The sequence below is a fragment of the Cadophora gregata genome, assembly GCF_030347475.1.
Source record: "Cadophora gregata isolate MNR1 chromosome Unknown scaffold_5, whole genome shotgun sequence".
NCBI lineage: Eukaryota > Fungi > Ascomycota > Leotiomycetes > Helotiales > Ploettnerulaceae > Cadophora > Cadophora gregata.
The window spans coordinates 1,102,023-1,129,909 of record NW_026695928.1 but is presented as its reverse complement, the minus strand read 5'-3'; the positions used below and the strand labels follow the sequence as shown (position 1 = coordinate 1,129,909).

The 27,887-nt window shown below is 49.6% G+C and overlaps 8 protein-coding genes across 8 annotated transcripts; 2 read left to right on the top strand and 6 right to left on the bottom strand.

Moving 5' to 3' along the window:
• Positions 1-56: 56 nt before the first annotated feature.
• On the bottom strand, positions 57-1,397 carry ONS95_011146 (uncharacterized protein; the record flags this gene model as incomplete). Its single annotated transcript, XM_058504745.1, has 1 exon — positions 57-1,397. One exon carries the CDS (start codon positions 1,395-1,397, stop codon positions 57-59), a length of 1,341 nt encoding a protein of 446 aa, XP_058359301.1.
• A 1,401-nt stretch (positions 1,398-2,798) lies between these two features.
• ONS95_011145 (uncharacterized protein) lies at positions 2,799-4,277 on the bottom strand (the record flags this gene model as incomplete). Its single annotated transcript, XM_058504744.1, has 3 exons — positions 2,799-3,777; positions 3,827-4,082; positions 4,139-4,277. 3 exons carry the CDS (start codon positions 4,275-4,277, stop codon positions 2,799-2,801), a joined length of 1,374 nt encoding a protein of 457 aa, XP_058359300.1.
• Positions 4,278-4,788: 511 nt separating this feature from the next.
• Positions 4,789-6,535, bottom strand: ONS95_011144 (uncharacterized protein). The gene has a single exon (XM_058504743.1). The coding sequence runs from the start codon at positions 5,934-5,936 to the stop codon at positions 5,157-5,159; it is 780 nt and encodes a 259-aa protein (XP_058359299.1). The 5' UTR covers positions 5,937-6,535; the 3' UTR covers positions 4,789-5,156.
• ONS95_011143 (uncharacterized protein) lies at positions 6,519-9,999 on the bottom strand. The gene has a single exon (XM_058504742.1). It carries the CDS (start codon positions 8,828-8,830, stop codon positions 7,880-7,882), a length of 951 nt encoding a protein of 316 aa, XP_058359298.1. The 5' UTR covers positions 8,831-9,999; the 3' UTR covers positions 6,519-7,879.
• ONS95_011142 (uncharacterized protein) lies at positions 9,995-15,190 on the top strand. Its single transcript, XM_058504741.1, has 4 exons — positions 9,995-10,460; positions 10,566-10,974; positions 11,021-14,600; positions 14,648-15,190. The coding sequence occupies exons 1-4, from the start codon at positions 10,363-10,365 to the stop codon at positions 14,932-14,934; spliced, it is 4,374 nt and encodes a 1,457-aa protein (XP_058359297.1). The 5' UTR covers positions 9,995-10,362; the 3' UTR covers positions 14,935-15,190.
• A 170-nt stretch (positions 15,191-15,360) lies between these two features.
• ONS95_011141 (uncharacterized protein) lies at positions 15,361-18,249 on the top strand (the record flags this gene model as incomplete). Its single annotated transcript, XM_058504740.1, has 1 exon — positions 15,361-18,249. The coding sequence occupies one exon, from the start codon at positions 15,361-15,363 to the stop codon at positions 18,247-18,249; it is 2,889 nt and encodes a 962-aa protein (XP_058359296.1).
• A 250-nt stretch (positions 18,250-18,499) lies between these two features.
• On the bottom strand, positions 18,500-20,129 carry ONS95_011140 (uncharacterized protein; the record flags this gene model as incomplete). Its single annotated transcript, XM_058504739.1, has 3 exons — positions 18,500-18,586; positions 18,668-19,175; positions 19,246-20,129. 3 exons carry the CDS (start codon positions 20,127-20,129, stop codon positions 18,500-18,502), a joined length of 1,479 nt encoding a protein of 492 aa, XP_058359295.1.
• Positions 20,130-21,978: 1,849 nt separating this feature from the next.
• ONS95_011139 (uncharacterized protein) lies at positions 21,979-25,958 on the bottom strand. Its single transcript, XM_058504738.1, has 5 exons — positions 25,815-25,958; positions 25,355-25,768; positions 24,187-25,306; positions 23,302-24,107; positions 21,979-23,254 (listed from the first exon to the last, which is right to left on the bottom strand). Exons 2-5 carry the CDS (start codon positions 25,597-25,599, stop codon positions 22,537-22,539), a joined length of 2,889 nt encoding a protein of 962 aa, XP_058359294.1. The 5' UTR covers positions 25,600-25,768; positions 25,815-25,958; the 3' UTR covers positions 21,979-22,536.
• Between the last annotated feature and the right edge of the window lie 1,929 nt (positions 25,959-27,887).

The window sequence follows — 27,887 nt, the reverse complement described above, 5'->3', positions numbered from 1 at the left end:
CATTAAGTCATAATCATCGTGTGCTGAGTTCCGACGCATGCTCGCTTTCGACAGGATCAATACCCGCCATTTGCAACCGCCTGATTAAACCTCTTCAACCCTCCCGAAAGAGGCATAATCCTACTCCTCCTCTTCCTACCCCTCAAATCACCGCCCTCTTTCTCATCCACTTCAATATCGACCCCATCTCTGTCCCTATCCCTTAAAAAACTCCTCCTAATACTTCCCCCAACTCTCCTCCACCGACCTCCACCCCTCCTGCTCTCGTCATCACCAATTATACTACTCCTTAAACTCCCCTTATCATCTATACTGGTAAAACCCGTCCTCTGTGACCTGATACTCCCCGTCCTCCCAGGCCTCACGTACTCCGCCATCCGGTCGAATATACTGCCCGCTTTACTCCCCTGCTTCGATGCCACCGAGCGCTGCGACATAGCATAGGCGCGTTCTCGTTCCCGCTCTCTTTCCAGAGACTGTTGATTCGAAATAATCTCTTGCATCAGCTGTGATGTCTTGGGTGTGAAGTTGCTGGATGAGATGACGCCGTAGGAATTATAGTTCCCTGCTGCGGCGAGGCGAGATGCTTTGAGGAAGCTTTGGTAGTCGTCGAGATCGGCATCGGACATGCGAGAAGGGTTGTGGACTGTACTCATGTTTTGATCGGAAGGGTGTTGTGCGAGACCGTTCGAGTCGAGTGTGAAGGGGAGTTTTAGCTTGGAGAAATCGGATGCTGCGTGCTTGGGTTGGTAGGCTGCCTTTTCGGGAGCTTGTATTTGTCCTGGGACAGGTTTCCGTGGGATAGAACTGTTTTGAGGCTGCTGGCTCTGATTGCTACTGATTTTCTGAAAGTCTGCTGCTGCATGTCGAGGGACGTACGCGGCGGTGCTGGAGCTGGGAGGGCCGGCTGATATGATCTCGACTTGGTCTCTCTTAATATCGCGCATAACGAAGATCGGCTCACGAGGCTCCTGTATTGATCTCCGTTTAGAGTTCGATCTCGATAACGATCGCTTGACGAAGTTGAATTTCGAGGGTTCATTCGGCTCTCTCGGGCCCATTGGAACAGGACGTTGCTTTCGGAGGACATCGGGTTGATAGGCATTTGACTGTGAATATCCTCTTGATATTTCGGGTTGGTTTGCGGTACTTGGTCTTGTGTTCCGCTCATTCAACCGCTGTTGGTGGATCTCAACGAGGGTCTGACTCTTTGGTGAATCGGTTCGTTCTGGCTTGCCAATGTCCGTCTTCTCTTGAACACTAGATTTGGGGAAAAGTCCTCTCTTGATTCTGCGCAGAGCTGGCCGCCAGTTAGAGCTCTCCCGAGGCGCTGGGAACTCTTGTTGAGTGACTGCTACAGGAGCTTCTCCACGAGATCTGCTGCTTCCGCGAAACATTTTGGAAGTAATTTGCATATAAGAAAAAGAGATATAATGTCTTGAATCTACAATGAAGAAAAGAAGAAACAGTGTCCAGCTAAGAGCTTGAAACGTGAAACAAAACAGTAATACAGAACGAGAACTCTCTACGAAGCGAAGGAAAGGGAAGAGGAGAAAAGACTGGAGCGGACTTCCTCTCACACTACTTATTCAGACTTCACGGCGGTTGAGGTTGGGTAGTGTACTTCGCCCAGGTCCAGACCAGCGTAGCAGACTGTACCTAGCATCAACGCCATCATCGACGCCATTCGGCTCGGTCTCCGATGTGATACCCATCATAGCAGCCATCGAAGCAGTCTCGCAAATCAGCCATCTCGAAAAAACCCCCTAGCTTCTCACGATCTCTCCGACACTTATCTGACACGGCTTGATTTCGACCAACAGGAAGAAAGCCTCAAAGCCATCAAGACCCGAAGTGTGGAAATCATGCGCGGCCATCTGGTGAAGTCAGACGCCTTCTGCAGAGCAAGGAGGGTGGGGGCCGCATATCGGGCCAGGCCCTGCCGCTTCTGCGAGTGTTCTTACTATTTTGGCTCTTTGAAGTGGTCTGGTTTGACGTTTCGGGGATGGAAACAGAACACGGATCGACGCTGTTGGACCAATACAAATGGAGGAGGCGTTGGACCGGAGATTTCTAGTCGCAGGTCTGTGAAGTCTTTGGGTCTTTGGCGCGGTTGGAGGAGGCTAACTGGATGTTTGGCGTGATCTAGCGCGTGGACTACATTGCGGAATACTGCGAGTGAGGCTGGGCCCGAGCCTTCAAAGCTATGAAACTGTGAGCATGCCGCTCGAGCAGAAACTGATCAAAGTCATCAATGGAGTGCAGGAAATAATAGACGAATAAGGATTGGGGATATCGAGGAGGAGCCATCTGATTTGGACCGACGACACCGCACTAGAATTGTGAGGCAGTCAATGGTGAGAGTTCGACTGTATGCAGCGGTTGAAGTGGCACCACTCCAAGGCGATTTCACAGGACACGAAAATAAAACTTCTGTGCCGCATGCATGAGAATTCGGAAAATCGGAAATACCTTAGATTTGAGTTTTAAGGCTGCTTTTCTGGAATTGTTGATAAGATTACGGCGCTTGATGCTGACGGGAGGATGAGGTTGACACGGGACGCTGTGGGGTCTTCGGCAAATTTGACCGTAGTTACCTAGGTATGTAAATCACCCTCGTCCAACTTCAGGACACTATGAAAACGAGATGTTGATGTCTTGGATGAAAAGGACTTCTGGTCAGTTGTCATGGCCAATCTTTATTTCAAGCAGAAGAGAAAAGGTTCTTAGCGGCTAATCGGGAAGCTTTTTCATTCAAGTCAACAAATCCATGTCACGTGTCTCGTCCTTCTTCCTGCTCAGAACTGCTGCTTCGCAACTCCCTCACAAATCTTTTTCAGCGTCTCACCAGCCCATACAAAGTCCTCCATCTCTAGATAAATCTGCCCACTCAATCTCGCCCAGAATTGACCCTGAAAGAACCAAATCGCCAAGAAAGTCTTGTGCTCATCAATCAGCGTCCTCTGCAGCCACTGTGTCGTCTTCACAATATGCTCTGGCTTGATAGTTACTGTTCCAGTAAGATCTCCACCGTTGACTGCCAAGGGTAGGAGGACATTGACAAGACAGCAGTTTGTTAAGCTGTGTGATGCGTTGTCGAGGACTTTCGTCCCCAGGATCTTCGCTACCATTGCGCCCCCTTCTCGTGCCAATTTCGTGTTATACTCGATGATAGCTTTCTCACCACCACAGACTTCTTCCCGCCATTTGATGGCCTCACCTGCTACGAGATAGTTCGTGTTGTCAATCGTTCCGATGAACTCGAATTGGTTCACGAACTCGCTCTTCGTGGGTGGAGGGAGAGGCATCAGTGCAGCGGTATTGGTCTTGGGCACGAAGCCGTGGGAAGTGGGGAGAGAAGACCGCATCAGCGGCTGGTTCTTGAACGGAACGTAGAAGACTGCACAGCCTCGTGGAACGAAGAGCCATTTGTGGGCATTGGTAACCAGGAAATCTGGGTCGAGAGTCGTCAGGTCGAGATGCACATGTCCGATCCCATGGGCACCGTCGACAAGGGACAGGATTCCTTCTTCTTTGCAGGCGGCTGTAAGATCTTCAAACGGCATTCGGAGACCAGGGAGAGAGGATACGACGTCGTAGATTGCTAGACGGGGTCGCTTGCCTTCAGCTCGGGAGGCTTTGATGGCATCTTTGAAGAGGGCGAGGAGGTCTGCATCTTCCATCGGGTACTTGACGATTATCTCTCGAGGATTGACGATATTGTGATTTGCTTCACAGACGTACTCGACAGTTTTGAGGCAAGCTCCATAGATGTGTCTGCTGATGTTGAGCCTTATTATCTCGTTAAATGAGAGCATCGACATACTTGAAGTACAAAATCTCATCCTTCCCATCTTGGTTCCACACAATGTTTCGAAGAACGGTATTGACACCAGTCGTAGCATTAGGCACGAATACAACAGTATCAGTCGGGCAGTTCAGGATCTTGGCCACAGCTCCTCGAGCTTCGTCAGATAGCTTAGGGTAGGTGTAGCGAATGAATGGATCAGGAGCAGCTTCACACAGATCTTGGTACTCTCGCTGTTTGTTCCGAACTGGAAGAGGGAATGTACCAAAAGAACCTGACATGCATTAAGATATAGTAGGCTAGGAGGTGATGGTTAGGTTGGTGAAGTACCATGATTGAGATTCTTATACGAAGGATCGAATGAGAAATGCTTCAGCATCTCCTTCCCGAACGGAGTGCGCTCATACGTTGGACATTGCTCGAGAGAAATATCGCCCATTCTGCTTTCAATTGAAGATGGTAACTGCATGTGGAATAAGATGTGGAATAAGTATAATAGGAGTAGAAGGTTGAGAAAGGTAGTGACTCAATGGTCAAAGATGCCAAGACTTGAGAATAAGAACAATGATGGAGATGAAGAAATGAGAAGATCAATGGGCTTGGATGAAGATATATATTAGCAAAACTGTGACTCCTCCATATTTCTTATCGCGATTCCTGACTCAACAGTTCATTTCTGCGACATCGTCAATGGAAGGGCGAAAAGGGCGGAGAACCGAATCCGTCAAAAGTGGATGGGTGGTGGAATTTTGGCGCTGCTGGGCTGGGCATGCGGTACTTCTGCAGCACACCTTGGTGATAGGCGAGTTCTCAGGCGAGGCTCTCGGACGAGTTGAAGCGATAGAAACCGAGGATTGTTGTGGATGACACATCGAAAGGTATATGGTCCAATCTCTCCATTCAATATAGTCTAGTAGAGGCCGAGGCAACTCGTTAAGATGGCTTTAAGGAACACTCTCCTGACAGCTTCCAAAGCTGCGGGGATTTCGTACCCTGGTAAGTACCTATTGCAAACGAGTCACGTTTCACGGCAGGAAGCAGTGTGCGAATGTAAACAAATATTGAAATGCCAAAACAACATCACATTCAAATTCACGGAGTGAAACCAATGCTAGTATCATAGCCATTTGCGGATCATTGGAAATAAAACGATCCATTTTGAAGTCTCGTCATTCATGAAGTCCTAAATACCGGACTGGAAAAAGTAGAGATCTCGGCGCGCAATTGCGAAACGTAAAATAAAGAGGCTTCCAAAAACCATAGGTCTTGCCATCATCCAAAAGAAAATCATGATCCATGTCCAATGCGCCAGTTCCCAGCTATCGTAACCATCGTTCCAAAAAACCTTCTAGTCGCTATCACTTGAACTGGATGAAGAACTCGATCCACCACCACGACTTCTAGATCTCGAATGATGTCTGTGATGTCCATGGTGTCCATGCGCCTGTGGATATAATCCGCCAACTGCACTTCCGCCATAGCTGCTGCCACCATAGCTACTGCCGCCGTACCCAGAGGATGAGTGCTTGTGTTTCTTGTCCTTCTTCTCCTTCTTCTTTTTCTTGTGCTTGCCCTCTAATGCGTTTGCACCAATTGCGCCAACGATACCGCCGACCATTGTGCCCAAGACTCCTCCTCCCACTTGATGGGCAAGGAAGCCGCCTCCGGCCGATCCGATCAGTGTAGCTCCGAATCCTCGCTCGCCGTTTGGACCGATCTGCTCGCCTGGCGCACCGCGTTGCACTTGTTGTCTGTTGTCACCGTATTGGGGCTGGGGGGAATGCGATGAAGGATATGGAGGACCGGCTTGAGGATAGGGAGCTGGCGAATGTGATGGAGAGGGACCGCCGCCGTAGTGTGGCTGAGGCTGATAGAGTTGGCCGGGCTGCTGTTGTGGATATGGAGAGTGCGAAGGGGGAGGACCGCCATAGCCTTGGTGTTGAGGAGGAGGAGTCGAGTAGTTGGGCTGAGGAGGGTACTGGCCTTGAGGCTGGTTGTAGTTTTGCGGCTGATTGTAGTTGGGTTGAGGAGGATATTGCTGTTGCGGGGGCTGATTGTAATTTTGGTGCTGTTGATAGCCTCCTTGGTGACCACCGCCACCTCCACCGTAATAATCTGAGTTGGACATAATGTCTGTATCTGCGACAAGATCCGCAAAGTATCGGATGTGACGAGGAATTGAAGGAAGAGCTGAACTTGCGGGGTTGCGAAAGAAAGAAGAATCGAGGAGGGGCGGGTGAGGGGTCTTTAAATAAGCAGGTAGAGGGCCTGGATGACGGGACGCTTGCCCCTCCACCAGCGCCTCACCTCACCTCAGTGAATATCCAACGAGTGAATACAAAGGTGGCCGAGCTGACTTACGAGTACGTGCTTAGCTTTGAGCGGGGAATGGGATGAACGAAGCTGGGAGCAGGCCGGGAGAGGGAGCAACAGACGTGGTAGGCTGAGGGCGATACAGAGCTTCTTTTGCACCAACCAGACCCCACGGCCCTGCGAACGCTCACCTACACACCAGACGCTCTCGAATCACAATGCGGCCTGAATGACAGTTGGGCCGTGACCCGCGGGGGAGCGCATGATGCGGCAGTACCACCAGGTACCTAGGTAAGCGTTCAGTTGCGCAGAAGTGGCTGTGACGGGATGGTTGTCGAGCGAGTCGAGCAGCAGCCAACGCCGCGGGAGGGACGCGAGGCAAGGCGATGCCTGTGCTGTGCTGTGCTGTGCTGTGCTGTGCGCTCTGGCTCCGGGATGGCTGAGCTTCCACGAGCATTCTATGCACAGCATTCTGACGTCGTAGTGAATGATTGCGAACCAACTCAATCCAGGTCAGGTACAGTACCGGCCCCGCCGAGGTGTTCTTGTTCTTTCTTGCATCTTCGGTACAATACCTCCCAAGCCCAATAACCGTCGTTGGTGGAGCCTCTCGACGAACTTGTAGGGCTGTGCTGGGTAGAAATAGCGGTGGCCAAGCCCGTGGCGCATGCATTCTGAGTAGGGATAGTAACTTATCCCCGAACAGCAGTCTGAAGATGTGTTGTCTTTAAGATCCGAGTCTTCTGTTATCGTCATAGAGTAACGGAAAGGATGGCCTTGTGATGGCTCTCCAACAGTCGTAGACATTGTGATGACTAATGACACAAAACATGTTGAGTTACTGTAGAGCGGTTTTCTCTGTTCTTGTTTTGTGGCGAAAGCGTCCTATGACCAGAGCAAGTACATCCAAGAGCGCAAGAGGGTATCAAGAATCGATGTACTTCATCCCATATTGGTATTAAGGTCTCTTCAATCAGTTCCACTCAAACTAGTTATTTTGTCTTTGGCTTGCCTGAAAGACTCGGTTTCTGTTTCTCACAGTATTGGCTTCTCTACCTCCTGCTTGTCCTTCAAGCGAAGCAGCCAAGAACGGTTAGCCAAAAATTCGGTATCATTTTCGACTCTTAAGTTGTCCAAATTTATTTCTCCCTGGCGCTGTCACATGGTGGTTAGTCCACATTGCGTCTAGATCTTTATTCACAACTCAAGGCTGGTCAGCTCAATCATTTCAGAGGAGTGAGTTGGACAAGTCACTCCCCTTGATCTTAATGTTATTTGGCGGAGATCTAGGGATCCAATCAACTTCTATAAATCAGCATCCATTACTTAAATATGTTGAAACTCTTTGAGCCTGACGGCCGACCCAGCGAACACTATTGGAGCCAGGGTTGAACTGTCCTGCTGTCAATACAGAACCTGGAAGTGCATGGCTAGCATTGCAGTCGGTACGCTTGAAGAGCCCAGCAGATTATTATCCAGCTTTAGGGCAAGACACTGTCAGCAAGCCAGCCATTTCCAGCCTCATCGTAAAGTAGCCTCTGGACTGTTAAGTGACGAGAGAACGCACGAGAAGATTGCGATTTAAGTCTATTGAGAGGTAGGGTATGAAGGTCCTAGGCAGGCAGGTCTGTTTATGAAGAGATATTCAATATGCTGATAACAACGTCGGGGAAGGCTGTAACCACATAAATGGCTTGATTATGTCGCCCAAGACTTTTGGCAATGATAGGGAACTAGTGTAGATCTCCCCAAACCTGCTCATGGTCTAGGTATGCCTCCCATCATACCACCCCCTACACCAGGCATCATGCCTCCTCCCATTCCTCCAGTCATCACAGGCCCCATCCCACCAAAATGATCTCCATATTGGCCATCGTCATAGAAAAAAGGGTTTCCGCCAACTCCATTCATCATCTGCATCTGCATGGCAGCGTGATGAGCCGCCACTTCAGCTTCTATCTCACTCCCTTCATAATCCTCAACATAAGGAGGACGATAGTTCGGATACTGGTTCTGTAGCTGCATCAGACTGCCTTGGAATGGCCCATAAGGCATGCTTGGCCGATCCACGGCACGCATGTCCAAACTACCACCTGATCTGAGAGACGGTGATCTGATGCCGAGGCCAAGAGGGTTCATTAGACCTTGTCTTTCTTCCATGAAGCGATCTTGTAAAGGACTGCCCATACTCAGTTCTGGACGGAGCAGATTCCGCTGGTGAAGTCCTAGCATGGGATTGGCTGCGAAGGGCTGTTGATTGTTGAACATTGTAGCTCGAGCAGAGGCGAGGGGGGTTTGGCCCATCATCGGGTAGCTGAGGATATCTCCTCCACCCATCCCGCCCAGCCCACCCATTCCTCCTAATGCACCCATTCCACTCAACCCTCCGAATGGATCAATGCCTCCTCGTCTGCCCAATGGGTTAATTCCATCTTGGCTTCCCAATCCACCCATCCTGCCCATTGCTCTTGACGACCCCAAAACATCATCATTCTCATCCTGTGAACGTCGAAGGGGGGGATCATCAAGACGAACCGCGCCTTGACGACCCCAACCAATGTTCTCTCCACCTCTACCCCCCAAACTCCGTCTCCCATACCCGTCTCTTCCACCACGCCCCAATTCCCCCAGACAGTCACCACAGCCGTGAGATTTGCTACTCCTTCCGTGACACCTGGAACCAGAGCGGGAATTCCTAGCGCCTGACATGGTTCTTATTGGAGATTGCGGGGTCGACCATAAGCTTGTGTATGTTTGATATTGATCACTTCAACGGTTTGGGTAACGAAGACACAAATTTTGTGGAACGGCCCAGGTCGCAAGTATTGCTCGAATGGAAAAACTTGGAGACGGTGGGCGATGGGTGATGAGTAGATAGATATATGTACGCTTTTAAAAGATGGAGCAACTAGCTCGCAAACACTGTGCTGCAAGAGGATGTGCCAGCACCCGGTGCGAGGTGATTTGAACGCCGGTCCACATTGATTGGAAATACTGAACAGTGCGATATTGTGTTTGTCAAGAATACTTTACACAAGAAACACGTACTGAGGTGTCAAGCCAGTCGCCACTTGTGATACTGACATGCATGATAACGACCGTCGCACTTGAACGCAATGTTTGGTGGCCAAGACTGATAAATCAGGTGGTTCCTTTCAAATGGCGGAGGCAAGCTGACAACTCTCTGGGGGCAAACACTAGGGCGAGAGGGCACATGGTGAGCTGTCCAGAGAAAGTCACTTACTCGAGAATTAGCAGCTATTATCGATCGGCTTCCCACTCCAAAGTACCAAGCACGATCCCGTCGATGACAAGATGCGATATCATCGAGAGAAAAGAAACATGCGAAGGCACTCGGATAGCTGATATTCATTATTAATAAGTTCCCGTTGAAAATTGACTGATGCTCCGGGTACACAGTTGCTGCCTACCCAAAAGCAGTTTTGATTCCCTGCTGTGCCGTCGTTGCTCAAATGTGGACTAATTCCCAAATCAGGTGAGCCTGAATGTGAGAGCACACTGCTCCCCAGTGCGCAAGATTTCCAGATAGCGATTATCCAGCTGTGGAGCACTTCTTACTGGAGCTCCGGTAGATAGCGAGCAAAGCATTGAGCATTGCCCAATTCGACGTGTGATATGGGGGTCGAAACGTGATCCGATGTTCAACACTCTGATCATAGCCGCGCACACGTAGCAACTCTGGAAAAGTGTTGCTCTGACGAGAGATTGAACGCAATACAATCAGATGGAGCGGTGCAGATAGCGCGGAGAAGCCCAGTAATTCATAGGTGACAGTCCATCTTCGGAGGCGGATTCAGGATCGATGGATATCTCGATTGTGCCTGGATCTACTCCCACATGTCGCGTGGGCACAAGAGAGGCGTCGCTGGCCTTCTCTCCCTACGTGTAGATTTGGGTTTGGATCTAACGCGGTAAAGTTTAGCGCCACGAAGCGACCGCTCCATGAGCTCCACGGCTCCAGCGAACTTTCTTTACAGCAAAGCAGAAATTGTTGCTCCCAGCTTAACACCCAAACCCACCTACAACGATCCAAAATCTACGTGACTCTCACTGAAAATCATCTTCGCGCTGTAAGATACAAGCCCGCCGGTCTTTGTCAACCAGAAACACACTATTGAAGACCTCAATTCTCGCGTTTTCGAATCGCGAATCGAATCCTCGGACCCTAGGATCGAGAATTTGCTCCATACAATCAATCTTGCTAGCGATCAATTCTAGCCATGCCTTCCCATCTACCATCAAGCTTTGCATCTGCAGCTGCAGGATCCAGCCGTGATACTCGAAATGGAAGAGGTGACGGTCGAGGGAGCGGGGATTGGTACGTTGCCTCCCGAATATGTCCTAGCCTTGGGGGACGCTGAAGAAGCTCGCGACCTGTGTTTGCATCTCTGGGAGCTCTATTCTAATCTGGACAAATCTACAGGAGTCGAAGAGAACAGAGACCTGCTAATGGTACCTTGACCCTACGACGCAACTCCCAAGCCCCCTTTACTCAACCAACCCAAGATGCTCCACCTCAAACACCTGGCGCAGAAACACCTGGCTTGTCGCAACAATCAAACCCTTATGACTCAACTCCATCAGGTGGTCGGTATTCGAAGCAGGATATACTCGATATTGCTGCCGCGCGGAAGGAAGTTGGACAGAATAAAGATGTCTCAGCCCTCTTCATGGGAGGCTGGGACCCGGAGAACTCCAGCAATACCAACGGTCGCAGCGGATGGGGCAAAACCGGTGATGGCAGAGATAATTATGGACCGGAAGTGTGCTGGAACCGAAATGGAGATTCTCATCCAATTGCCTTTGAGGAAATGTCGGACGCAGAAAAGACTGTCAGTACCTCCTCAGAGAGTTTGTTGTGTAGCTGACATTCTATAGCTTTTTTCTACCGATGTCAACTCGCCCTTGAAACCTCCACCACAGAACTCTAACAAGGATCAGAATGCGCAGGGCACTGGTACCAATGGTCGCAAGACATCTGTCTCTCACGGACAAAACTCTGGACCATTTGGACTCTCCTCACCAGCATCGAGCCGACCAAGTACGAGACGACAATTGACCACTGATGGTGCCTTGCAATCACCCTCTGGATCGGGTCGCTTTTCTAGAGATGAACCCTCTCCATTTTTTAGTCGTAAATTCAATGACACAAAGGATGGACAAGATGATCGCACCGAGGATTCAAAGCCTGGCTTGCCTTTTGGAGGCTTGATGCGAAGCAACACAGCTGGCAGTGCACTTGGGAATGGACCTGCATCTCCTTGGGGCCCTTCCTCGGCAAATGTTGCAATGTCTCCAATGGGTAACTTTGGGAGCTTTGCACTGGGAGGCTCTGCGGCCAATCCCCCAACTCCACTGGATAAACGACCAGCGTTGGGACGAGGAGAAAGTCGCCTAGCACACTTGATGCCCAAGGAAAGTGCCGAGGATCTTTCGAAAACTGCAGACAGGCCATGGAGGACCAGACAGCGGACCGACACAGACCCCTTTGGAGATGACGCCCCAACTGGAAGTGCTGCCTTGGGTGGCGGTCAAGATTCGAGCCCACCATTCAATCCCCAGCAGCGAGCTCCTGGCGTAGACACTCCAGTTCGAGGAAACTCGAGTGATTTCGGAATGTCTGAAATGCCAAGTTTTGCTCAGCGTGGCCAAGCACACCAAACGCCAGCTCGCCACAACGAGCATGAGCCCATGAGCCCATCCGACACCAACCCTTACCGTAGTCCTCCGGATGAGAAGCACCATGCGGATGATTCGAGCTTCGATGGCGAGCCTGCTCATCATAGTCGTGTTCAAGGCCTTGGCGGTATCCCGGAGCACGCCCCGAACACGTACGGAGGATTACCTCGAGCATTCACAAACACGTTTGAGGGAAGCGATCGGAGTCAAAATTCTAGTGCTGGTGCTACGAGAGGATTTCCACCTCTTTCTGGACTTCCAAGTGGCTTTGGAGGGTTAGGAGGATGGCCAACGAGTGGCAATCCCCTTTCCACCCCAGACCGTGAACGACAAGCATTTGCATCAAATGCATTCGGTAGCTCTGTATTTGGCCCAATGGGAGAGCTTCAGTCCCCAAGTGTCGGAATGAACAGCATGTTTGGCCCATCTGGTAACGTTAGCGGGACCAATACCATTGGGCGTGGAAGCAGCAAGCTTGGGTCTTTGTTCCCCGCAGCCATGCAAGCTCAGATGCAGAATGCGGACAGCGAGCAGCATTCTGGTGACGGAGGCGACATGCGCCAAAGCAGTGCATTTGGAGCAATTGGCAGAAACACGTTTCCTCCAAGAGATACAGACAGTCCAATGCGCACTGTGAGACATCCTTTCGAAGATCTGTTTCCGTCCAGCGATGCCGCCAGAAACCAAGGACCATTCTCATCTGCCGAGACCGCCCCGGGCCAAACGGCTACATCGTTCTCACAAGCCCCTTCTGCTCAAGCCAACTATGTACAGTCCCAAGCATCATCTGACTCTGCTTCCAATCAACTTCCTGCATCGCAGCAGCGCATGATGGTAATGCCAGACAGAATGAGATGGGTGTATCTTGATCCTCAAGGCAAAGTACAAGGTCCTTGGTCAGGTTTGGAGATGCATGACTGGTACAAGGCGTCGTTCTTTACTGCAGACCTCTCTGTGAAGAAGGTTGAGGATACAGATTTTGAGCCACTTGGTCAGTTGATCAGACGTATTGGAAATTCCCGCGAACCTTTCCTCGTCCCTCAGATTGGCATTCCTCACGGCCCACCAACTTCACAAGGCGCTGCATTTGCTCCTGCCGCAGCTGGTCCTGGAAATGCTGCTCAACCTGGGGCGGTTCAACCGCCATTTGCAAATTCGTTCCCAAGCTTTGGTACGACATTGACAGCAGAGCAACAGAATAATTTGGAGCGACGCAAGCAGGAGGAACAATTCTTGATGGCTCGTCAAAAAGAGTTCTTAGCTCAACAGCAGGTCAATGCCAAGCAGATGCAAATGGGTGGAATTGGCGGACTTCATCACCAAACCAGCGCTCATAGCCTTCAGAGTCAGCCTAGCTTTGGAAGCATGAACTCTCCTATTGGCATGCCACAACCTCCAATGCCGAATGTCACTGGATTCTACGATGGGCCCCCAAGACAGTTTCCTGCCCCACCAACAGAGGGCATTGCATCCAGCTTTTTTCGTGAGGAAGAACTCGCACGTTTGTCACTCCGGGACCGCCAGCAGCTTTTCAATCCCGCTGTACCTGGCCCACAGCAATCGACCCATGCCCAACAGATAGCATCACTCTTTGGCCCAAACTCCGAGGCTCAGCGTCAGGCCGCTAGAATGGAACAAGATGACCCTTCTGGTTTCAATGCTCGTCTTCAAGAGTTCCAACAGTTGAGAGCTCAACACGAGTTGGAGGAAGCAAATCAAGCTCATGGCATCTCGGAGCCGATCGCCCCACCTCAACATCAAGAGCAGGAGCCAGCTTATCACAATGATGTCGAGCCTGAGCCAGAAGTCCCTGAAACTAAGGAGCAACCATTGTCTCTGACGGAGCAAGTTCAGAAGGCAAAGTCGGCCAAGCAATCACCTGTCGCTCCTGCTCAGCCAGAGTCACCATGGGGTAAAGTTACAACCACAGGTTTCCCAATGCCATTCCCTCCACCACCTCAGTCCACAACTCCGTTGCCGGCTCCTACCGCGCAGCGTGGTCGCTCTACCCTCCCTGATGCATTAAATGTCGAAGTCAGATCGCGTTCTGAGACCCCTGAAGTCCCTAGCGCCACACCTTCTCTCGCACCATGGGCCAAAGAGCCATCGGAGGCAGCCAGAGGTCCATCTCTGAAAGAGATTCAAGAAGCAGAAGCAAAGAAAGCCGCCAAGGCCGAAGAAATTGCTGCAGCTCAGCGCCGCGCAAACTATGAGCAGGAGTTGAAGATGCTTACCAGTGTTGCCACTGCCCCCGCTCCAGGACTACCGACAACTTCTACCTGGGGCAACACTGGTTCGCCTGCTACCCCTACTAATGCTCCATCTGCATGGGCAAAGCCTGCTGCCTCTAAGGTTCAAGTTTCGACTGCCTCCGCTGCATCTAAGAAGACTTTGGCAGATATTCAGAGGGAAGAAGAATCGCGGAAGCAGAAAGCTGCTGCTGCAGTTCTCGCAGCTCAACCTGCTGTATCTGCCGGGAAGCGCTATGCCGATCTTGCAAGTAAAGCCAGCCCGCCTGTACCTCTCGCTGGCTCACCTTGGTCCACTGTTGGGGCCGGCGGTAAAGTTCGAATCCCAACCGGACCTGCTGCATCTTCTCCTCAACCAACGCGTGCTGTGAGCAGTGCAACTGTTCCTACGGTTTCTGCACCCCGTGTCACAAGACCAGCAGCCACTGTACGTAGCGCAACTGAATCAGCTGGCTCTAATGCAGCTAAGGAGGAGTTTGTCAAGTGGGCGAAGGCTACTCTGGCGAACGGTCTAAACTCAGACATCAATGGTATGTGGACTATTCCTATTCTATTGTCGTCTGCTAATAATATCTAGTTGATGAATTTATCGTGACCCTTATGGCACTCCCAGCCGAGGCTGGCATTATCGCCGACAGTATCTACGCCAGCTCCAAGCTGATGAATGGAAATGATTTTGCTGTTGAATTTCTTCGACGCCGTGGCCTTTCAGAGAAAGGAATTGTTGAGCCTGCCAACAACGGATCTGGCCTCTCTGGTGATAAGTCAGGTGGATGGAACGAGGTCGCAAAGAAGGGACCACCCAAAGAGGAACCAACTGCAGGTTTCAAGGTCGTCCCCAACAAGAAGAAGGGGCGTAAGTGAACAGCTGTACGATTAATGTATGAATACACGTGTACACGTTTTAGCATAGCCAGGATTGTCGAGCACGATGGTTTTTGTGCATCATTCGGTGCATATCAGCGAGCGTAGTATAGTGGCTGTACTCGTCGGGTATTGCGAGGTTTATATGTTTTGATAGCTGCATAATTTATGTACTGATATGTGCTGATATTAGTTTCCGTGAGTGAAGTAACGAATGATAGAGGTGAATGAAGCAGCTTTCCAAAGCAGTCTGATGTACAAAACCGGAGAAAAGTTGAAGCAGTAAATATAATTCTCCTGCCCTGTTGAAAAACCAGTGTTTCGTCCTTGATATTTCTGCTGACAAAGCATCTCGCCAAATTTGAAGATTTTCACAAATCTGAACACAAAAATGAACTTCAATAACCCCTTGACACCACAAACAAAATGTCTCAAAATCCAACTGTCCTTGGAATCGGGAGTCTCGATGCTTTGCTCTTCAATCTCGATTCTTTGAAAGATCATTCGGAGCTCTCAGAGGTAGTGTCTCAATACCAGGGCGGGAATTACAGAGCCGTCCTCCGAAACGCAGCCTCACAGGCCCTGTATGGAAAGCTCATTCAAACAATCTCTCTCCCAAGACCTGAACAAGACGCTGCTCTGCAGAGCTCAGGCTTTGATAGCGAAGCAGGAGCTGTGCAAGTCTTGACTGTAGGATTAGCTGCTTTTAATGCCTTCTTGCAGGCCAATGTCACGGGACCACCACTGGACTTTGGGGATGTGTTTCCGAGGAATGGAGAGGGAGATACATTCAAGGAGGAGTGCTTGAGAAGTCTGGATATTGATGGGGTCTCGGTCTATCAATACATCCCATACGTAGAACTGTTCTGTCTTGCGAGATTCATCTTCACAGTCTTCTTTCCGCGGATTGTGGGAGGAGCATTCAATGACTCGAAGTGGATGCGCTTCAGGATCAATGCATACCATCAAAGACTTCTGTCTGGCGTTTCCGGTGCAAGATTGAGCGAGTTTACAGTATTGCAGGATGCTATTGATAAAGATTTGAAAGGCCTGGAGGATGAAATTCTAGGCGACAGATCTACGTTTTCGACAGAAGCAAAGGTGCAGTTTCTGTTGGAAAAAGCACAAGTTTACATCCTCCAGGGTCATGATATCAAGGCTCGAGAGAACGTGAAGCTTGCTAAGACGGTTTCCGGGTTCACTTATGCTCTAACAGGAGCACTTGGGAAGCGAACGAAGTTCCAGCAGAATGATCTGTCACAATTGGTGGTCCTTGCTCAGAGCAGCGAGTCTGACGTCTCAACTGAGGCTTTGTCAAATGGCCTCAGAGAGAGCACAATGTCAAATGGAGATTCGACCAAACCAGAGGCATTACAGCTGAACGACGACACTCTTCTAGAGTCCATAGAGTTCACCACCAACAAAGTTGATCCTACCAATTTACCTTCAGAGCTAGTAGGGCTCCAACCCAATGACCAACCTCAACTGAAATCCCTGGACCAAATCACTCTTCTCACAGAGGCAACCATCAAAGATACCTTTCTTCCTCTCGACAAGTTGAACAGTGAAGAGATTCTTCCCTTCGCAACACGAGTGCTTTCAGACAAGCCCACCAATTGGCAAATTTACACACAGGCCCTCCTAGTACGCAGCCGGATCGAATCCCACCGCTCCAGAACCCAAGAGCGCAGTATCCTCCAGTTGCAAGTCATTGTTGACCAGATCATCGCCGATACTCAAGAAGAGCCCTCTTCAGAAGTAGCAGACATTCCTGAAATCCGAGTCACGCAGTTCATGCCACGAGCGAAAGCTTCGGAATCTGCACCTGTTGCAGAACGCCTACGGTATATCTACCAACTCAACACGCCAACGAGATGGGAACTAGAAACTGAGCTCGCATATGCCTGGTCAGGAGCAGGTAGTTTTGTATCTGCCCTCGAGATCTTCAAGCGCTTGAAGCTTTGGGCTGAAGTAGCCCTCTGTTACCACACTGTAGGTCAAGAAGATAGAGCACGGCAGGTTATCCGTCGCCAGCTGTATTTCTCATCCAAAGGCCCAGAGATGGACAAATTCCACATCGATGCCCCTGAGCTCTTGACCGAAAATTGGGAAGGCGAGATGCGTCCTACCCCAGCTCATGCCCCCCGTCTCTGGTGCATCCTAGGTGATCTTGAGAACGACCCAGCATGTTGGCTGCGTGCATGGGAGATCTCTAAGCACAGATATGCACGATCACAGCGTAGTTTAGGGGAATACTACGTCAAGGCCGGCAAGTTGGAAGAAGCCCGTGATGCATACATGCAAGCCACTGTTGTCAACCGACAAAACGAAGACTCCTGGTCACGACTTGGCGATCTGGACCTCCGAATCGGGAATTGGGATGGAGCTATCATCGCTTTCCAGCAAAGCATTATGATTGACGACACTGATGCGAAGACTTACTCCAATCTCGGTTCCGCTCTCCTATCCAAACACAAAGAACTCGTTACCCTAGAGAAAGCAGCTGCCAAAGATGTGATCCTCCCTCCATCAACGACCGACGCAGATTCTGACTCGGAAGAAGCCACCTCCCCAAGAAAAGACATAGGACAAGATCCCAAAGCCATCCTCCACCAAGCCCTGCAAGCCTACAAACGCGGTGCGGCACTCGCCCACTCCAACTGGCAGATCTACGACAACGTAATAACCATCGCGCTCCGCCTTTCTCCTCCTTCATTTCCTGATCTGCTCCTCGGTCTCCGGGCCGTTCTCAGAATACGCGCTCCAGCTGTTGGAGAACATGCCATCGATATAGACGTGCTACGTGCTCTAGTTGCGGAGGTCACATCCTCTGAGCGAACACCCAGCACCTACCCTGGTGAATCCGCGTCCGAAAATAACGGGAAATACATCCCACCGCGAGGCACACTTGGTCGTGCGTTGATCACTATGGTCGACAACGAGATAGTCCCACTTATAACCAAGCGCGGCGAGCTCTGGGTCTTGGTTGAGAAGTTGCGGTTCTGGCAACGAGATCACGAAGGCGCGTTGAGATGTGCGGAGCGGGGATGGAGGTTGGTGATGAGTGCTGCTGAGGCAGAGTGGTTGGTTGAGAAGGACGGTTGGCAGGCTGTGGTAGGTGTGACGGATAACTTGGTGAGTGCGTATGAAAATTATGGGGGCATGGAGGGGGTAGATGGGAAGGAAGTTGAGAAGGGGTGGAAGATGAAGGCGAGGAGTGCGGTCAGGGGTGTTATGGCGAAGGCGAGGGATGCGTGGGAGGGGACTGCGGAGTGGGGAATATTAGAGGGGAGATTGGAAGAGCTGAAGAGTTGAGAGGTATAGTTCAAGAGTGAGCAGAGTGGAAATATCAAAATATTCATGAGAATGCATTAGCTCATGGTACAACTGCACTTGACGTATGTGCATAGATCTATCGTGGTAGAAAATCACTAATTCGACAAATCTCTGATGCTTATCATCTTATGCAGCGGCAGGTAAATTTTGCCTATGTGAGAAATGCTAGATGCTGAACGCCAACAAATGTTCCAATTCTATCTCTCTTACCACCAGACTGAGAACATATTTACGGTCGGGCATGACCCTCCCCAAATATACTTTCAACCAACTCTCCACCTCTGATCGCCAATATAGAAAGAAGAGTATCACTCAACTACAAATTACACAGATTAGCCGACATCATAAACTCAATCCACCTCCCCATATTCCAATAAAAAAGGAAGTAAGAACTTACACCATGCGTCTTCTCATTACAGCCCTGCAACCAAACACCAGCCTTATCGTCTACACACCCCTCCTCAAACGTAATCCTATAATCCCTCCCAACGTCCCACCCTCCTTTCCCACTCGCAGGCAACAAATGCCTAACCTCGCTTAACATCCCTTCATGCGCATCCCTCACATATCCCGTCGCAGTAAATACGTAATCGACCTCTACCTCTTCGTCTTCGATATCAACTCGTTTACTCTCAGCGGTATCTGCTACTTTCAGCAGAACGCTGGAGTTGGACGACTGTGTAGCTGAGATCACTGCCCGCTTGGGGATGATGCGAGCACGCCATTGGGATTCGGATGATGTGGTGAGCCGTTGCATATACAACTGCTCGTAGATGTGCTCGAGTAGTGAAAGTCGCACTACACCGTAGTTGGTACCTCTGTCGAGAGCGAGGGCTGCTGCTCGCTCAGATGAGGGTTGCGCGTAGATGCCGTCTACGCGGTCGGGATCGAAGATTTCGTTTACGCTGGAAGGGTTGTCAGCTTCTAAGTCTATAAAAAGGACTCTCAACGTGATACAAGCGTAAGGGTTCTTACAAAGGACTATCATCACTGGGTCTCAGACTGGCGCCTTTGATGATGAGTTTCACACTCGCTTCAGGGAACCTCGACCACAGATCATTGAAGATCTCAGCAGCACTCTGTCCACTTCCAATCACAGCGAAGCGTAGCTGCTTCCCAGTTTCTCTCTCCTGTATTTTTCCGATCATGTTGGCAAATTGTGAAGAATGAGCGACATGCTTGATACCTCTCAAATTTTGAGGAATCACAGGTTGTCCACCAACGGCAATGACAACATGGCGAGCTCTTCTCGTAACCAAACTTCCATCTTCTGAACGAGCAGTCACGTCCCAACTTACCACTTTTCCCCTTGAATTCTTCTCAGCAATATTAACACTCTCGACAGCCATCCCATAAGCGACCTTCCCCTCCCGCTCAAAGTGTTTGGCGCACCAACGAAGATAGTCCTCATACTCGAGTCTAGATGGGAGGAAAGTACCCAAGTTGATGAACTGATTCAGTCTCCCCTGATCAAAGAGATAATTCAAGAACGTAAAATTCGATCTGGGGTCTCGAGGAGTAGCCAGGTCTTTCAAGAATGATATCTGCATTTTTGCTCCGGGGAGCTGCATGCCTGCGTGCCATGCGAACTGGTGTTGTTTCTCGAGGAAGAGAGCTTTGGGGGCTGGGGTTATGTTGGCGTCGTGGAGGGCTATGGCTATTGCTAGTGAAGCTGGACCGAAACCTACGCAAAGAAGGTCGAGGACTTCATCTGAGGAGGTGGGTGGTATGGTGGATGCTGTGTGGCCATTTGTATTGCCGTTGATATGAGTTCCATATATTCGACCGTTGAGAGATGATACTCCATTGGTGAAAGTCTCAATGCCTTCGCGAGGCGAGCTGATTGCTGATGGTGTCATGATGTGTTGAAGGGAGCTCAGACGAGGCGAGTAACGTGACCAAGAAGGAGGATACAAGAACAATCGGCAATAAGTAGATCGTAATTCCAGAAGATATGAATATTAAGATAGTGATATCCAGAAATTGTTCGATGCTTGCAGAGATAACTGCTGCTGTTTCGTCTTTCTTATAACGATTTCCTTTTCCAAAAAGAAAAAACTACAGAGCCTCTCAGATCCAGCAAAACTGGTCATAAACAATGGCGAAGATCAATTGTGTATGATTGATTGCTTCAGACCCACGGGTGGTGAGATGTGAAATCAATCACGTCTTATTGGTACTGTGTGGCTTTGAGTTTGCCGATTTTGGGGGGTTGATGACAAGTACTCTTTGAGTCGCTGCTCATTCGTCAGCTTGCAGGAGGAGGATGGATCACAAGCTAGAGCGGAACTGAGACACGTGGGATGAGAGCGTTTGTTTTCCGAGATGTCGGATTGATGTGACCGCAGAAAGAGTTATTCTTCGACTCTGAAATATAGATTGTTGCTTAAGCGATATCGTTGAGTCTTGAACGATGCCACGGCCTGTCGAGCATTGGCAGAGAGATATCCCGTGAGCTTTCGAGGCAACGGCGTCTGAGCTTATTCTGACTGTCGTCCGTCTCTGAAATATCGATAGACGAGCGTTCCAGGTTTTATTATTTGAGATCCTCGCCTGGTCGGATTTTCTCGCAAAAAAAGCGCTCGACGTACTAACAATTATCGAGATCTCAAGTGGAGATTTGAGCCCAAGTGATGTGAAGTCTTTAGCACGCCGGCAAACAATAACGTCTACAAACCATACCAATAACGTCTGGATCTCTTAACTGCGCACTGCTCCTTGCCCTGCTCATGAGGTGTGTCGATAGCAATTAGATGGACCTGCAGCAAGAAGCTGTTCGCGTGGCCGACCACTGCAGCGTTCGATTCACAACCTTCATCTCGCTTTAGCGTGGAGATAGCCCACATGTCTCTATTGAGGTGACGCAAGAGACTTCAGTCTAGTTGACCCAGGGTCGTTGTTCGAAGCTGTCGATGATTCGTTGGCTGTGCCACATGCAAACTGTATTAGTGGGGTGGATCATGATTTCATGCATAGAAAGACGAGAAGGACGATGACGCCGAGATGTGATGCTGCACACCCTTGCTGGGTCGTCACTGTGGTGTTGTGATTTGAGAAGAACTCCACGCGATGCATCCTCGGCACTGGCTACTGGGTGGATCGAAAAGTCTCTTCTGCCAAGAGCATTTATCTGATCCGTTAGAGAAACGAGGGGCGATGAGCCCGATATCGGGATCATCATCACTGGGGTGGGTGGCTATATCAGAGATTTGATTTGCAGCCGGCAAGCATTGTCTAATCAGATGGGGAGATAATCGCTTTGGTGACGACGCCGAGTGTTTTAAAGAGAAGGTGGTACGGCCTTCCGTGATCAGACTTGTATCTAGACTGCTTAAGTCGGTTGACTAAATATGATAACCCTTCCACTGACGATGCCGAGGACGGAAATGGCGTGGCGGGCGGGAGGAAAATATTGATCTGATATGCCAACGGGTTCGGTAAAGGTTTGGGGAGTTCATTCTAGAGGCCGGTTAGTGTGATGGGTGGTGGAGATTTCAACGACTCCCAAGGTTTGGCGGAGATTCGGAGTATGGAGAGGACTGGAAAGATGTCGACTCGGTTCCACGATGGACTGATGAGCAGGGATGTCGAAGAGCTAGACAGAGCATTCGACTAGACGCCGCCCCAGCTTAGTGGTATGTAGCTAAGATAGCTGCTTTGAAGAGGGAAGAAGAAGAAATATGGTCGCAGTGACACTCCTTGATGTAATACATGGTAGACATAAGTTCCTAATTACTGCTGCCACGCAACACAATGTACTCTCTTTACAAATTCTCGACCACTTCGCCATTCTATGCTCCAGCATTCGAACAAGACGCAAGTATATAAGATAGATGGCAATTCAACAGATATCAGCCTAGATTTTGTGCCCTGATCATTTGTTCGTATATGCCACCTCCTCTCACTAAGTCTTCATGTCTGCCCTCCTCAACGATCTTTCCATGATCGAAAACTAGTATCCGATCTGCGCGTTGAACGCTGGTAAGTCGATGTGCAATCATGATTGTAGTACGTTTACGGGATGCAGCGGAGATGGCTTCTTGGATCTGTGCTTCGGAGTGTGAGTCTGCGAGGAATGATTAGCGACGAAGGAGGTATTTGATAAGACATAGTAGGGAAAAATACCCAGAGCAGACGTTGCTTCGTCCAGAAGCAGGATCTCAGGGTTACGAATATAAGCTCTTGCTATTGCAACGCGTTGTTTTTGTCCCCCCGATAGTTGAGAGCCGTTGTTTCCACATTGTCTATCTTGCATCAATATTGGAGTCAGCATACTTGATGATGGGTTACGTACGTCTCATATCCATCAGGCAGCCCGTTGACGAAGTCATGTATGCCAACAGCTTTGCATGCTTCGATGATCTCTTCTCGCGTCGCCTCATGGCCTGGTCGAGCACCTAGTCCGACATTGAAAGCCACACTCCCAGAAAAGAGATCTGGATCTTGAGCAACAAGACTTATCCTAGCACGATGTTCGGATACTGGCACAGATTTGATGTCCACGCCATCCAGGAGGATAGTGCCAGATGTTGGATCGTAGAACCTCTCAATGAGAGTTATTGCCGAGGTCTTTCCGGCACCTGACCGTCCTACAAGCGCGACAGTCTCGCCAGCTTTGATAGTGAGATTGAGATTTGAAAAGACAGGAGCATTGGGACGGGATTTGTACTTCAGGGACACGTTCTGGAAGGTTATACTTCCGGTCTGCGCTGTCGATTTGCCTTTGTGAGTAATTATCGAACTCATCGGGACCATAGCATTGTTGGATGGGGTATCAATGCTAGGTTTCTGATCGTGAAGTGCGAAGACTCTAGAGGCTGCACCCTTTGCTCGGCCAATGTCTGGTGCAAGACTGAAGATCTGGCCTGCTGCTTGAGCCGAGAAGAGGATAGCTGGAAGGACGATGAAAAATTGAAGGCTCGAGTACTGGCCGGAACGTACTTGCTTTGCACCCCACCAATATGCCAGGGCATACACAAAATAGCTGTTTAGTGTTAGCAAAATCTTTGCTATCAAAGTCAAAAAACTTACGTGACTGCAAGTGCAAACGCCAGAATCAGATTCCCGAGAGCTGTACCTCGGAATGTTTGTTTGTGATGCTTGTCAACGGCGACATGGAACCTCTTTGATGTAAGCCTTTCCGTTCCAAGCGCAGCAATTGTACGGATGTTCGAGCAGGCTTCCGATGCGAGCGATGCACCCTCCGTATAGGCATGCTGATTCTTTTCCTCGACTCTAGCAAGTACCCAGATTCTAGCGAATCCAGCGAGTATAACTATTGGAGAGGTAGCGAAAAGAACGATTGCAATCTTCCACGCGACGACGTGTGCTAAAATTGCTCCTCCAACCACAGACACTAATGCAGAGACTATGGTGCCTATAATGACCCCGGAAAGACCACTCAAATGGCCAGCGTCCATGCTGATGACCGAAGTAAGTGCCGATGTTGATCGACCGGGCTGAAGAAACCATTCCATGTCCTGACGGAGAATTGTACGCAAGGAAATGTCTCGAGTGCGAAAGATCAAGTGCTCCGAGACAATTCCAAAGCAGGAACCGGAAATGATGTAGCCTGAGAGAGCAGCCAAAGCTACAACGAAGAACATAAGACAGAAGAAGTCGACTTGAGCAGAAGGAACCAGTCCATTAAGAAGCTCGACGAGATGACCGAAAATAATGGACTCTCCAAGTATCAAGGCGCCGGTAGTCAGGGACCCCATCAGCGCGATTATCGTGAACATGACTCTTGCTTGGCTCAGGGCGAGGCAACGTCTGAGGATTTTTACCGTGCTAAATTGCTCATCTTTGATAGACGGCACCTCTAGAGTATCGGATGGCTGCTCGGACATTAGCACAGGGTCCTCAATGCACACGGAATCAAAGTTGACGACATCTAGTTAATCAGATGTGACTTACCTGCGATTCAAAGGAATTCGCGGGCTCAGTGTTGTCATTGAAGGTGAACTTATGTTTTGTTGACACCGACCGATCTGTGACATCTTCCGAGGTTAATTTTTGAGCTTCGATCAGTCGACGGTAAACTCCTTCATCACTTGACATCAACGTCTCATGATTACCTTGCTCAAGTATGCGACCCTTCCCCATGACAATAATATTATCTGCAGATTTGACGGACGCAAGTCTGTGAGCAATCATAACTGTCGTCCTATTCCCCATGGAACGTGAAGTTCCAAGAGACGTGAGAATCGCCGCTTCGCTTATCGTATCTAAGGCACTGGTTGCTTCATCAAGCACCAGCAGTGCTGGATCTCCAACGAGAGCTCTGGCTAAGCAAAGGCGCTGCTTCTGCCCACCTGAAAGCTTTGTTCCATCGGGTTCTCCCAGCCAAGTGTCAATTCCATTGGGAAGCAAACTGACAAAGGACCATGCATCTGCGGCCTTACAAGCTTTAATGCACCTCCCTCTCATTTCGTCATCAGAGAGTTCAGATCCCTTGTAGCCATCTCGAATATTTGTGTAAATGGTCCCCGAGAATACAGCTGGGTCTTGGTCTACAAGAGCGATCTGGTTTCTAAGACTGGCTAGATTGTATTGTGAGAGAGGATGCCCATCTATCGTAATATTACCCTGGCAAGGATCGTAGAGTCTCAGGAGGAGGGCGGCGATAGTGCTCTTTCCACTTCCGCTAGCACCTACAATACCAACAGTTGATCCCATTTTGATGTTGAAAGTGACTGAATCCAGGACGGTCTCCATGGATCGAGCCGGATATGCGAAACTGGTATCTGTGAAAACGATCTCTTTATCAGGTCCGAAAGTTTCATCATCGGCTTGGACACCGTCCTCGGAATAAACGTTGATGGCAATATCCGGGTAATCGATTAAGCTAAATATTCGGCTTCCGGCGGAGGCAGCTTGAGAGAAAGACTGGATGAATGGCCCCGCTTGACCGATAACAAATGAAGCATCGAGAATAAGGAAGACGATTGCGTAGACAGTTCCGGCGCTTCCATTTCCATTGCTATCCCTGATGATTCGAGCACCTTGCCAAAAAGCCAATGAATTTGCTGCATACCTATAAATCATCAGCTCCATGAAGAGTAAGTTAGCGTCGAAGACTTACGCAATGAAAAATACACTCCCCAAAAGAACAGCCCCAGCGACGGCCTTCTTCATACCAGCCCTCATGGCACCTTTGAGATGGCTCTGATGATCACTAGTCAGAGAATCGAATGCATCAAAAGCTTGCACGACCTGAACAGCCTTGATGGCACCTTCAGCAACTGAAGCAGCAGATGTCGTATATTCTGATGCTTCCCTGGAGAAGGCACCAAGGACAGTGGTGCCCGTGATGATCACCAGAGTCATGGAAGGGATCACAGCAGCAAACAATATACCAGTGAGACGAGCATTGAGGCTGAAGCCGACAATGAAAGCCACCAGAAAGTAACTGACTGACTGGAGAAATATTCCAACTTTCTCAGCAGTTCCAGCCTGGACTGTCTGTGCATCTACTGTCAAACGACTTGTGATCTTTCTGCAAATAAGTTTGGCTGCCATTTCTGTTGGATAAAGTGACTTACATCTGGACATTGAGTTTCGTAGAACGTCTGGTCGAGGCCCAGTGCCCTGTTGACCATTTGGGTTCTCAGCCCCCTAGATATTCTGGCACCAACGATTCCCCAGCAGAACGCCCATCCCCATGTTACAACAAAGTATGCACAAGCTGGAATCGTTAGACCATTTTCAGAGAAGTCCAAAGGGCCTACCGACCAACTCCGAGTAGCTGCGAAATTCTCTTCTGCACTTCTTCCTCAGAAGGGGGAAATGTATCGATAATTTTCGCAAAGATGACCCCAATTACAGGAAGAGGAGCTCCTGCTGAAATTGCGAGGATAACTCCGCATGCTAGAATGAATCTTGACTGCAAATCTTGCAAAGGTCTGAAAAGTGAGAAATATGAAGACCTCGATTTTTTAATAGTTCCATCTTTGGGCAGAAGTCGACGAGGTTTCAGCATCATCCGCCATCTGCTTGATCTGCCATCTTCTTCACTTGCGAAAAGTGTCATTTGATCTTGCAGTGCATGTCCAGGACAAAAGTGTCCAAAGCCTTACCGATATGGAAAAAAAGGAAAAATAAGGTCTCGACACTGCCCACATTTCAAGATCTGATAAGCAGTGATGTTCTACCAGAAATAATACGGCACGGCTCTTGCCCATGACCTTCTTTTCCGAGGTCCTCGATTATACAGACACTCCCATTCAGTGCAACACTATGCGATCAACGGCAAATGCACCGTCACTGTGCATAGCGCCTGTTCGTGAGGGGGGGTAGCGTGGTTCGGCAATAAGCATCACACCTGCAATCGTTTTAACTATAAGCTGGTGTGCTTCTCGGCATTTTCACTAGTGACAGAGTACCAGTATGGCTTCAGGTCCGCAGATCACAATTAGGACCGAACGATCGAAACGAAACTTAGGAATTTTCTCCGACAAAAGACACTTGTTTGTCGTCGAATCCTTAGCTGACATTTACAACTCGAAATGAGTGAAACTTGGGACGAAGAAGAATCCACACGTCTCGCAAGCTAGAAATCTTTCCCGAAAATCAATTACAATCTGAAATTGCACAGAAACTTGGAAGTTGGAAATCCGATGGAAATATCCTCCCAAGGAAGGAGGTAACACAACATTCAAGTGAGGGATTTTCCACAAGCCAATGAGTAAACAGCAAAGCGTTCAACAACCGAATGTCGATCGAAGGGGAAGAGATTTTCGCCCAGATCTAGAGCAGTCGCTGGTGACCGAAATCTCCATAACTTATTGATAGCGCTGGTCTTCGGTCGATGAAGCCAAGAGGCTCAATCAACGGTAAGGTTAAAAGGTGAGGCAAGAATAGCTTCACGGTTATCAGATCGTCTCTTCCCCTCCTTGAATCCATGGCCCATGGCTATTATCCGTCTTGGATTACTGCATGTCCCGCCCCGCCTGTACCGACATCGGGGTTCGACGGCCAAGCAGCAGGCTCTGGAGGCTAGGCGAGGCAGCCTCGGGATCTGATAAGATTACGGTTAGGGCGCGAAAGAATCTTCCCTGCCCGCGTTGGATCTGCTTCTGGATACGACATGGCGTGCGTATCGTATGTGGCTGAGTGGATACATGGCTGACCGGTCGCGTCGCTAGCTGCGTCGAAGATGTTGTTGTTAGTCATGGCAAGGAAAGCAGAAATCTGGGGCGAGGTGAGGTGAGGTGAGGTGAGGTGAGGTTCTGGTGCTGTTGAGATGCGAGGATGCGCACGAGTTGGAGAGTTCAGCAGCGGAGAGTTGTGAGCTGACATAATCTTTGTCGCTTTGGTGGTGCAGACAGCCTAGAATGACCCAGATGCTTCATCTCAAACCAAAAGAATCTTGACAGCAGGTTGAACTCCACTCAGCCAAGCATCAGCCCAATTCACCACGATCAACTTACTCGCCATATACTCTCTCATTCAGAGGTTGGCTTCCATTTTCTACTGTATCCCATCGCGGATGGCCGCACAGGAATGCATCTCAGCAGCATTCTCCTCCATTAGTCCAGTGATGTGGTTCTTGAATCGTTGCCAGTTGAAGCCGCCGCGCCATGATATCTTGCTGCCACAAGCCTAGCCGCGAGCAG

What these genes read in the sequence shown, in the direction of transcription:
- ONS95_011142 (XM_058504741.1), top strand. Translation starts at nt 10,363, where the DNA reads ATGCCTTCCCATCTACCATCAAGCTTTGCATCTGCAGCTGCAGGATCC. An exon ending in TGTCGGACGCAGAAAAGACT is followed by an intron (nt 10,975 to 11,020) that starts GTCAGTACCTCC and finishes GACATTCTATAG; the next exon opens with CTTTTTTCTACCGATGTCAA. An exon ending in TCTAAACTCAGACATCAATG is followed by an intron (nt 14,601 to 14,647) that starts GTATGTGGACTA and finishes AATAATATCTAG; the next exon opens with TTGATGAATTTATCGTGACC.
- ONS95_011143 (XM_058504742.1), bottom strand. Translation starts at nt 8,830, where the DNA reads ATGTCAGGCGCTAGGAATTCCCGCTCTGGTTCCAGGTGTCACGGAAGG.
- ONS95_011144 (XM_058504743.1), bottom strand. Translation starts at nt 5,936, where the DNA reads ATGTCCAACTCAGATTATTACGGTGGAGGTGGCGGTGGTCACCAAGGA.
- ONS95_011139 (XM_058504738.1), bottom strand. Translation starts at nt 25,599, where the DNA reads ATGACTCTGGTGATCATCACGGGCACCACTGTCCTTGGTGCCTTCTCC. An exon ending in CGAATTCCTTTGAATCGCAG is followed by an intron (nt 24,108 to 24,186) that starts GTAAGTCACATC and finishes ATGTCCGAGCAG; the next exon opens with CCATCCGATACTCTAGAGGT. An exon ending in GCGTTTGCACTTGCAGTCAC is followed by an intron (nt 23,255 to 23,301) that starts GTAAGTTTTTTG and finishes AACACTAAACAG; the next exon opens with CTATTTTGTGTATGCCCTGG.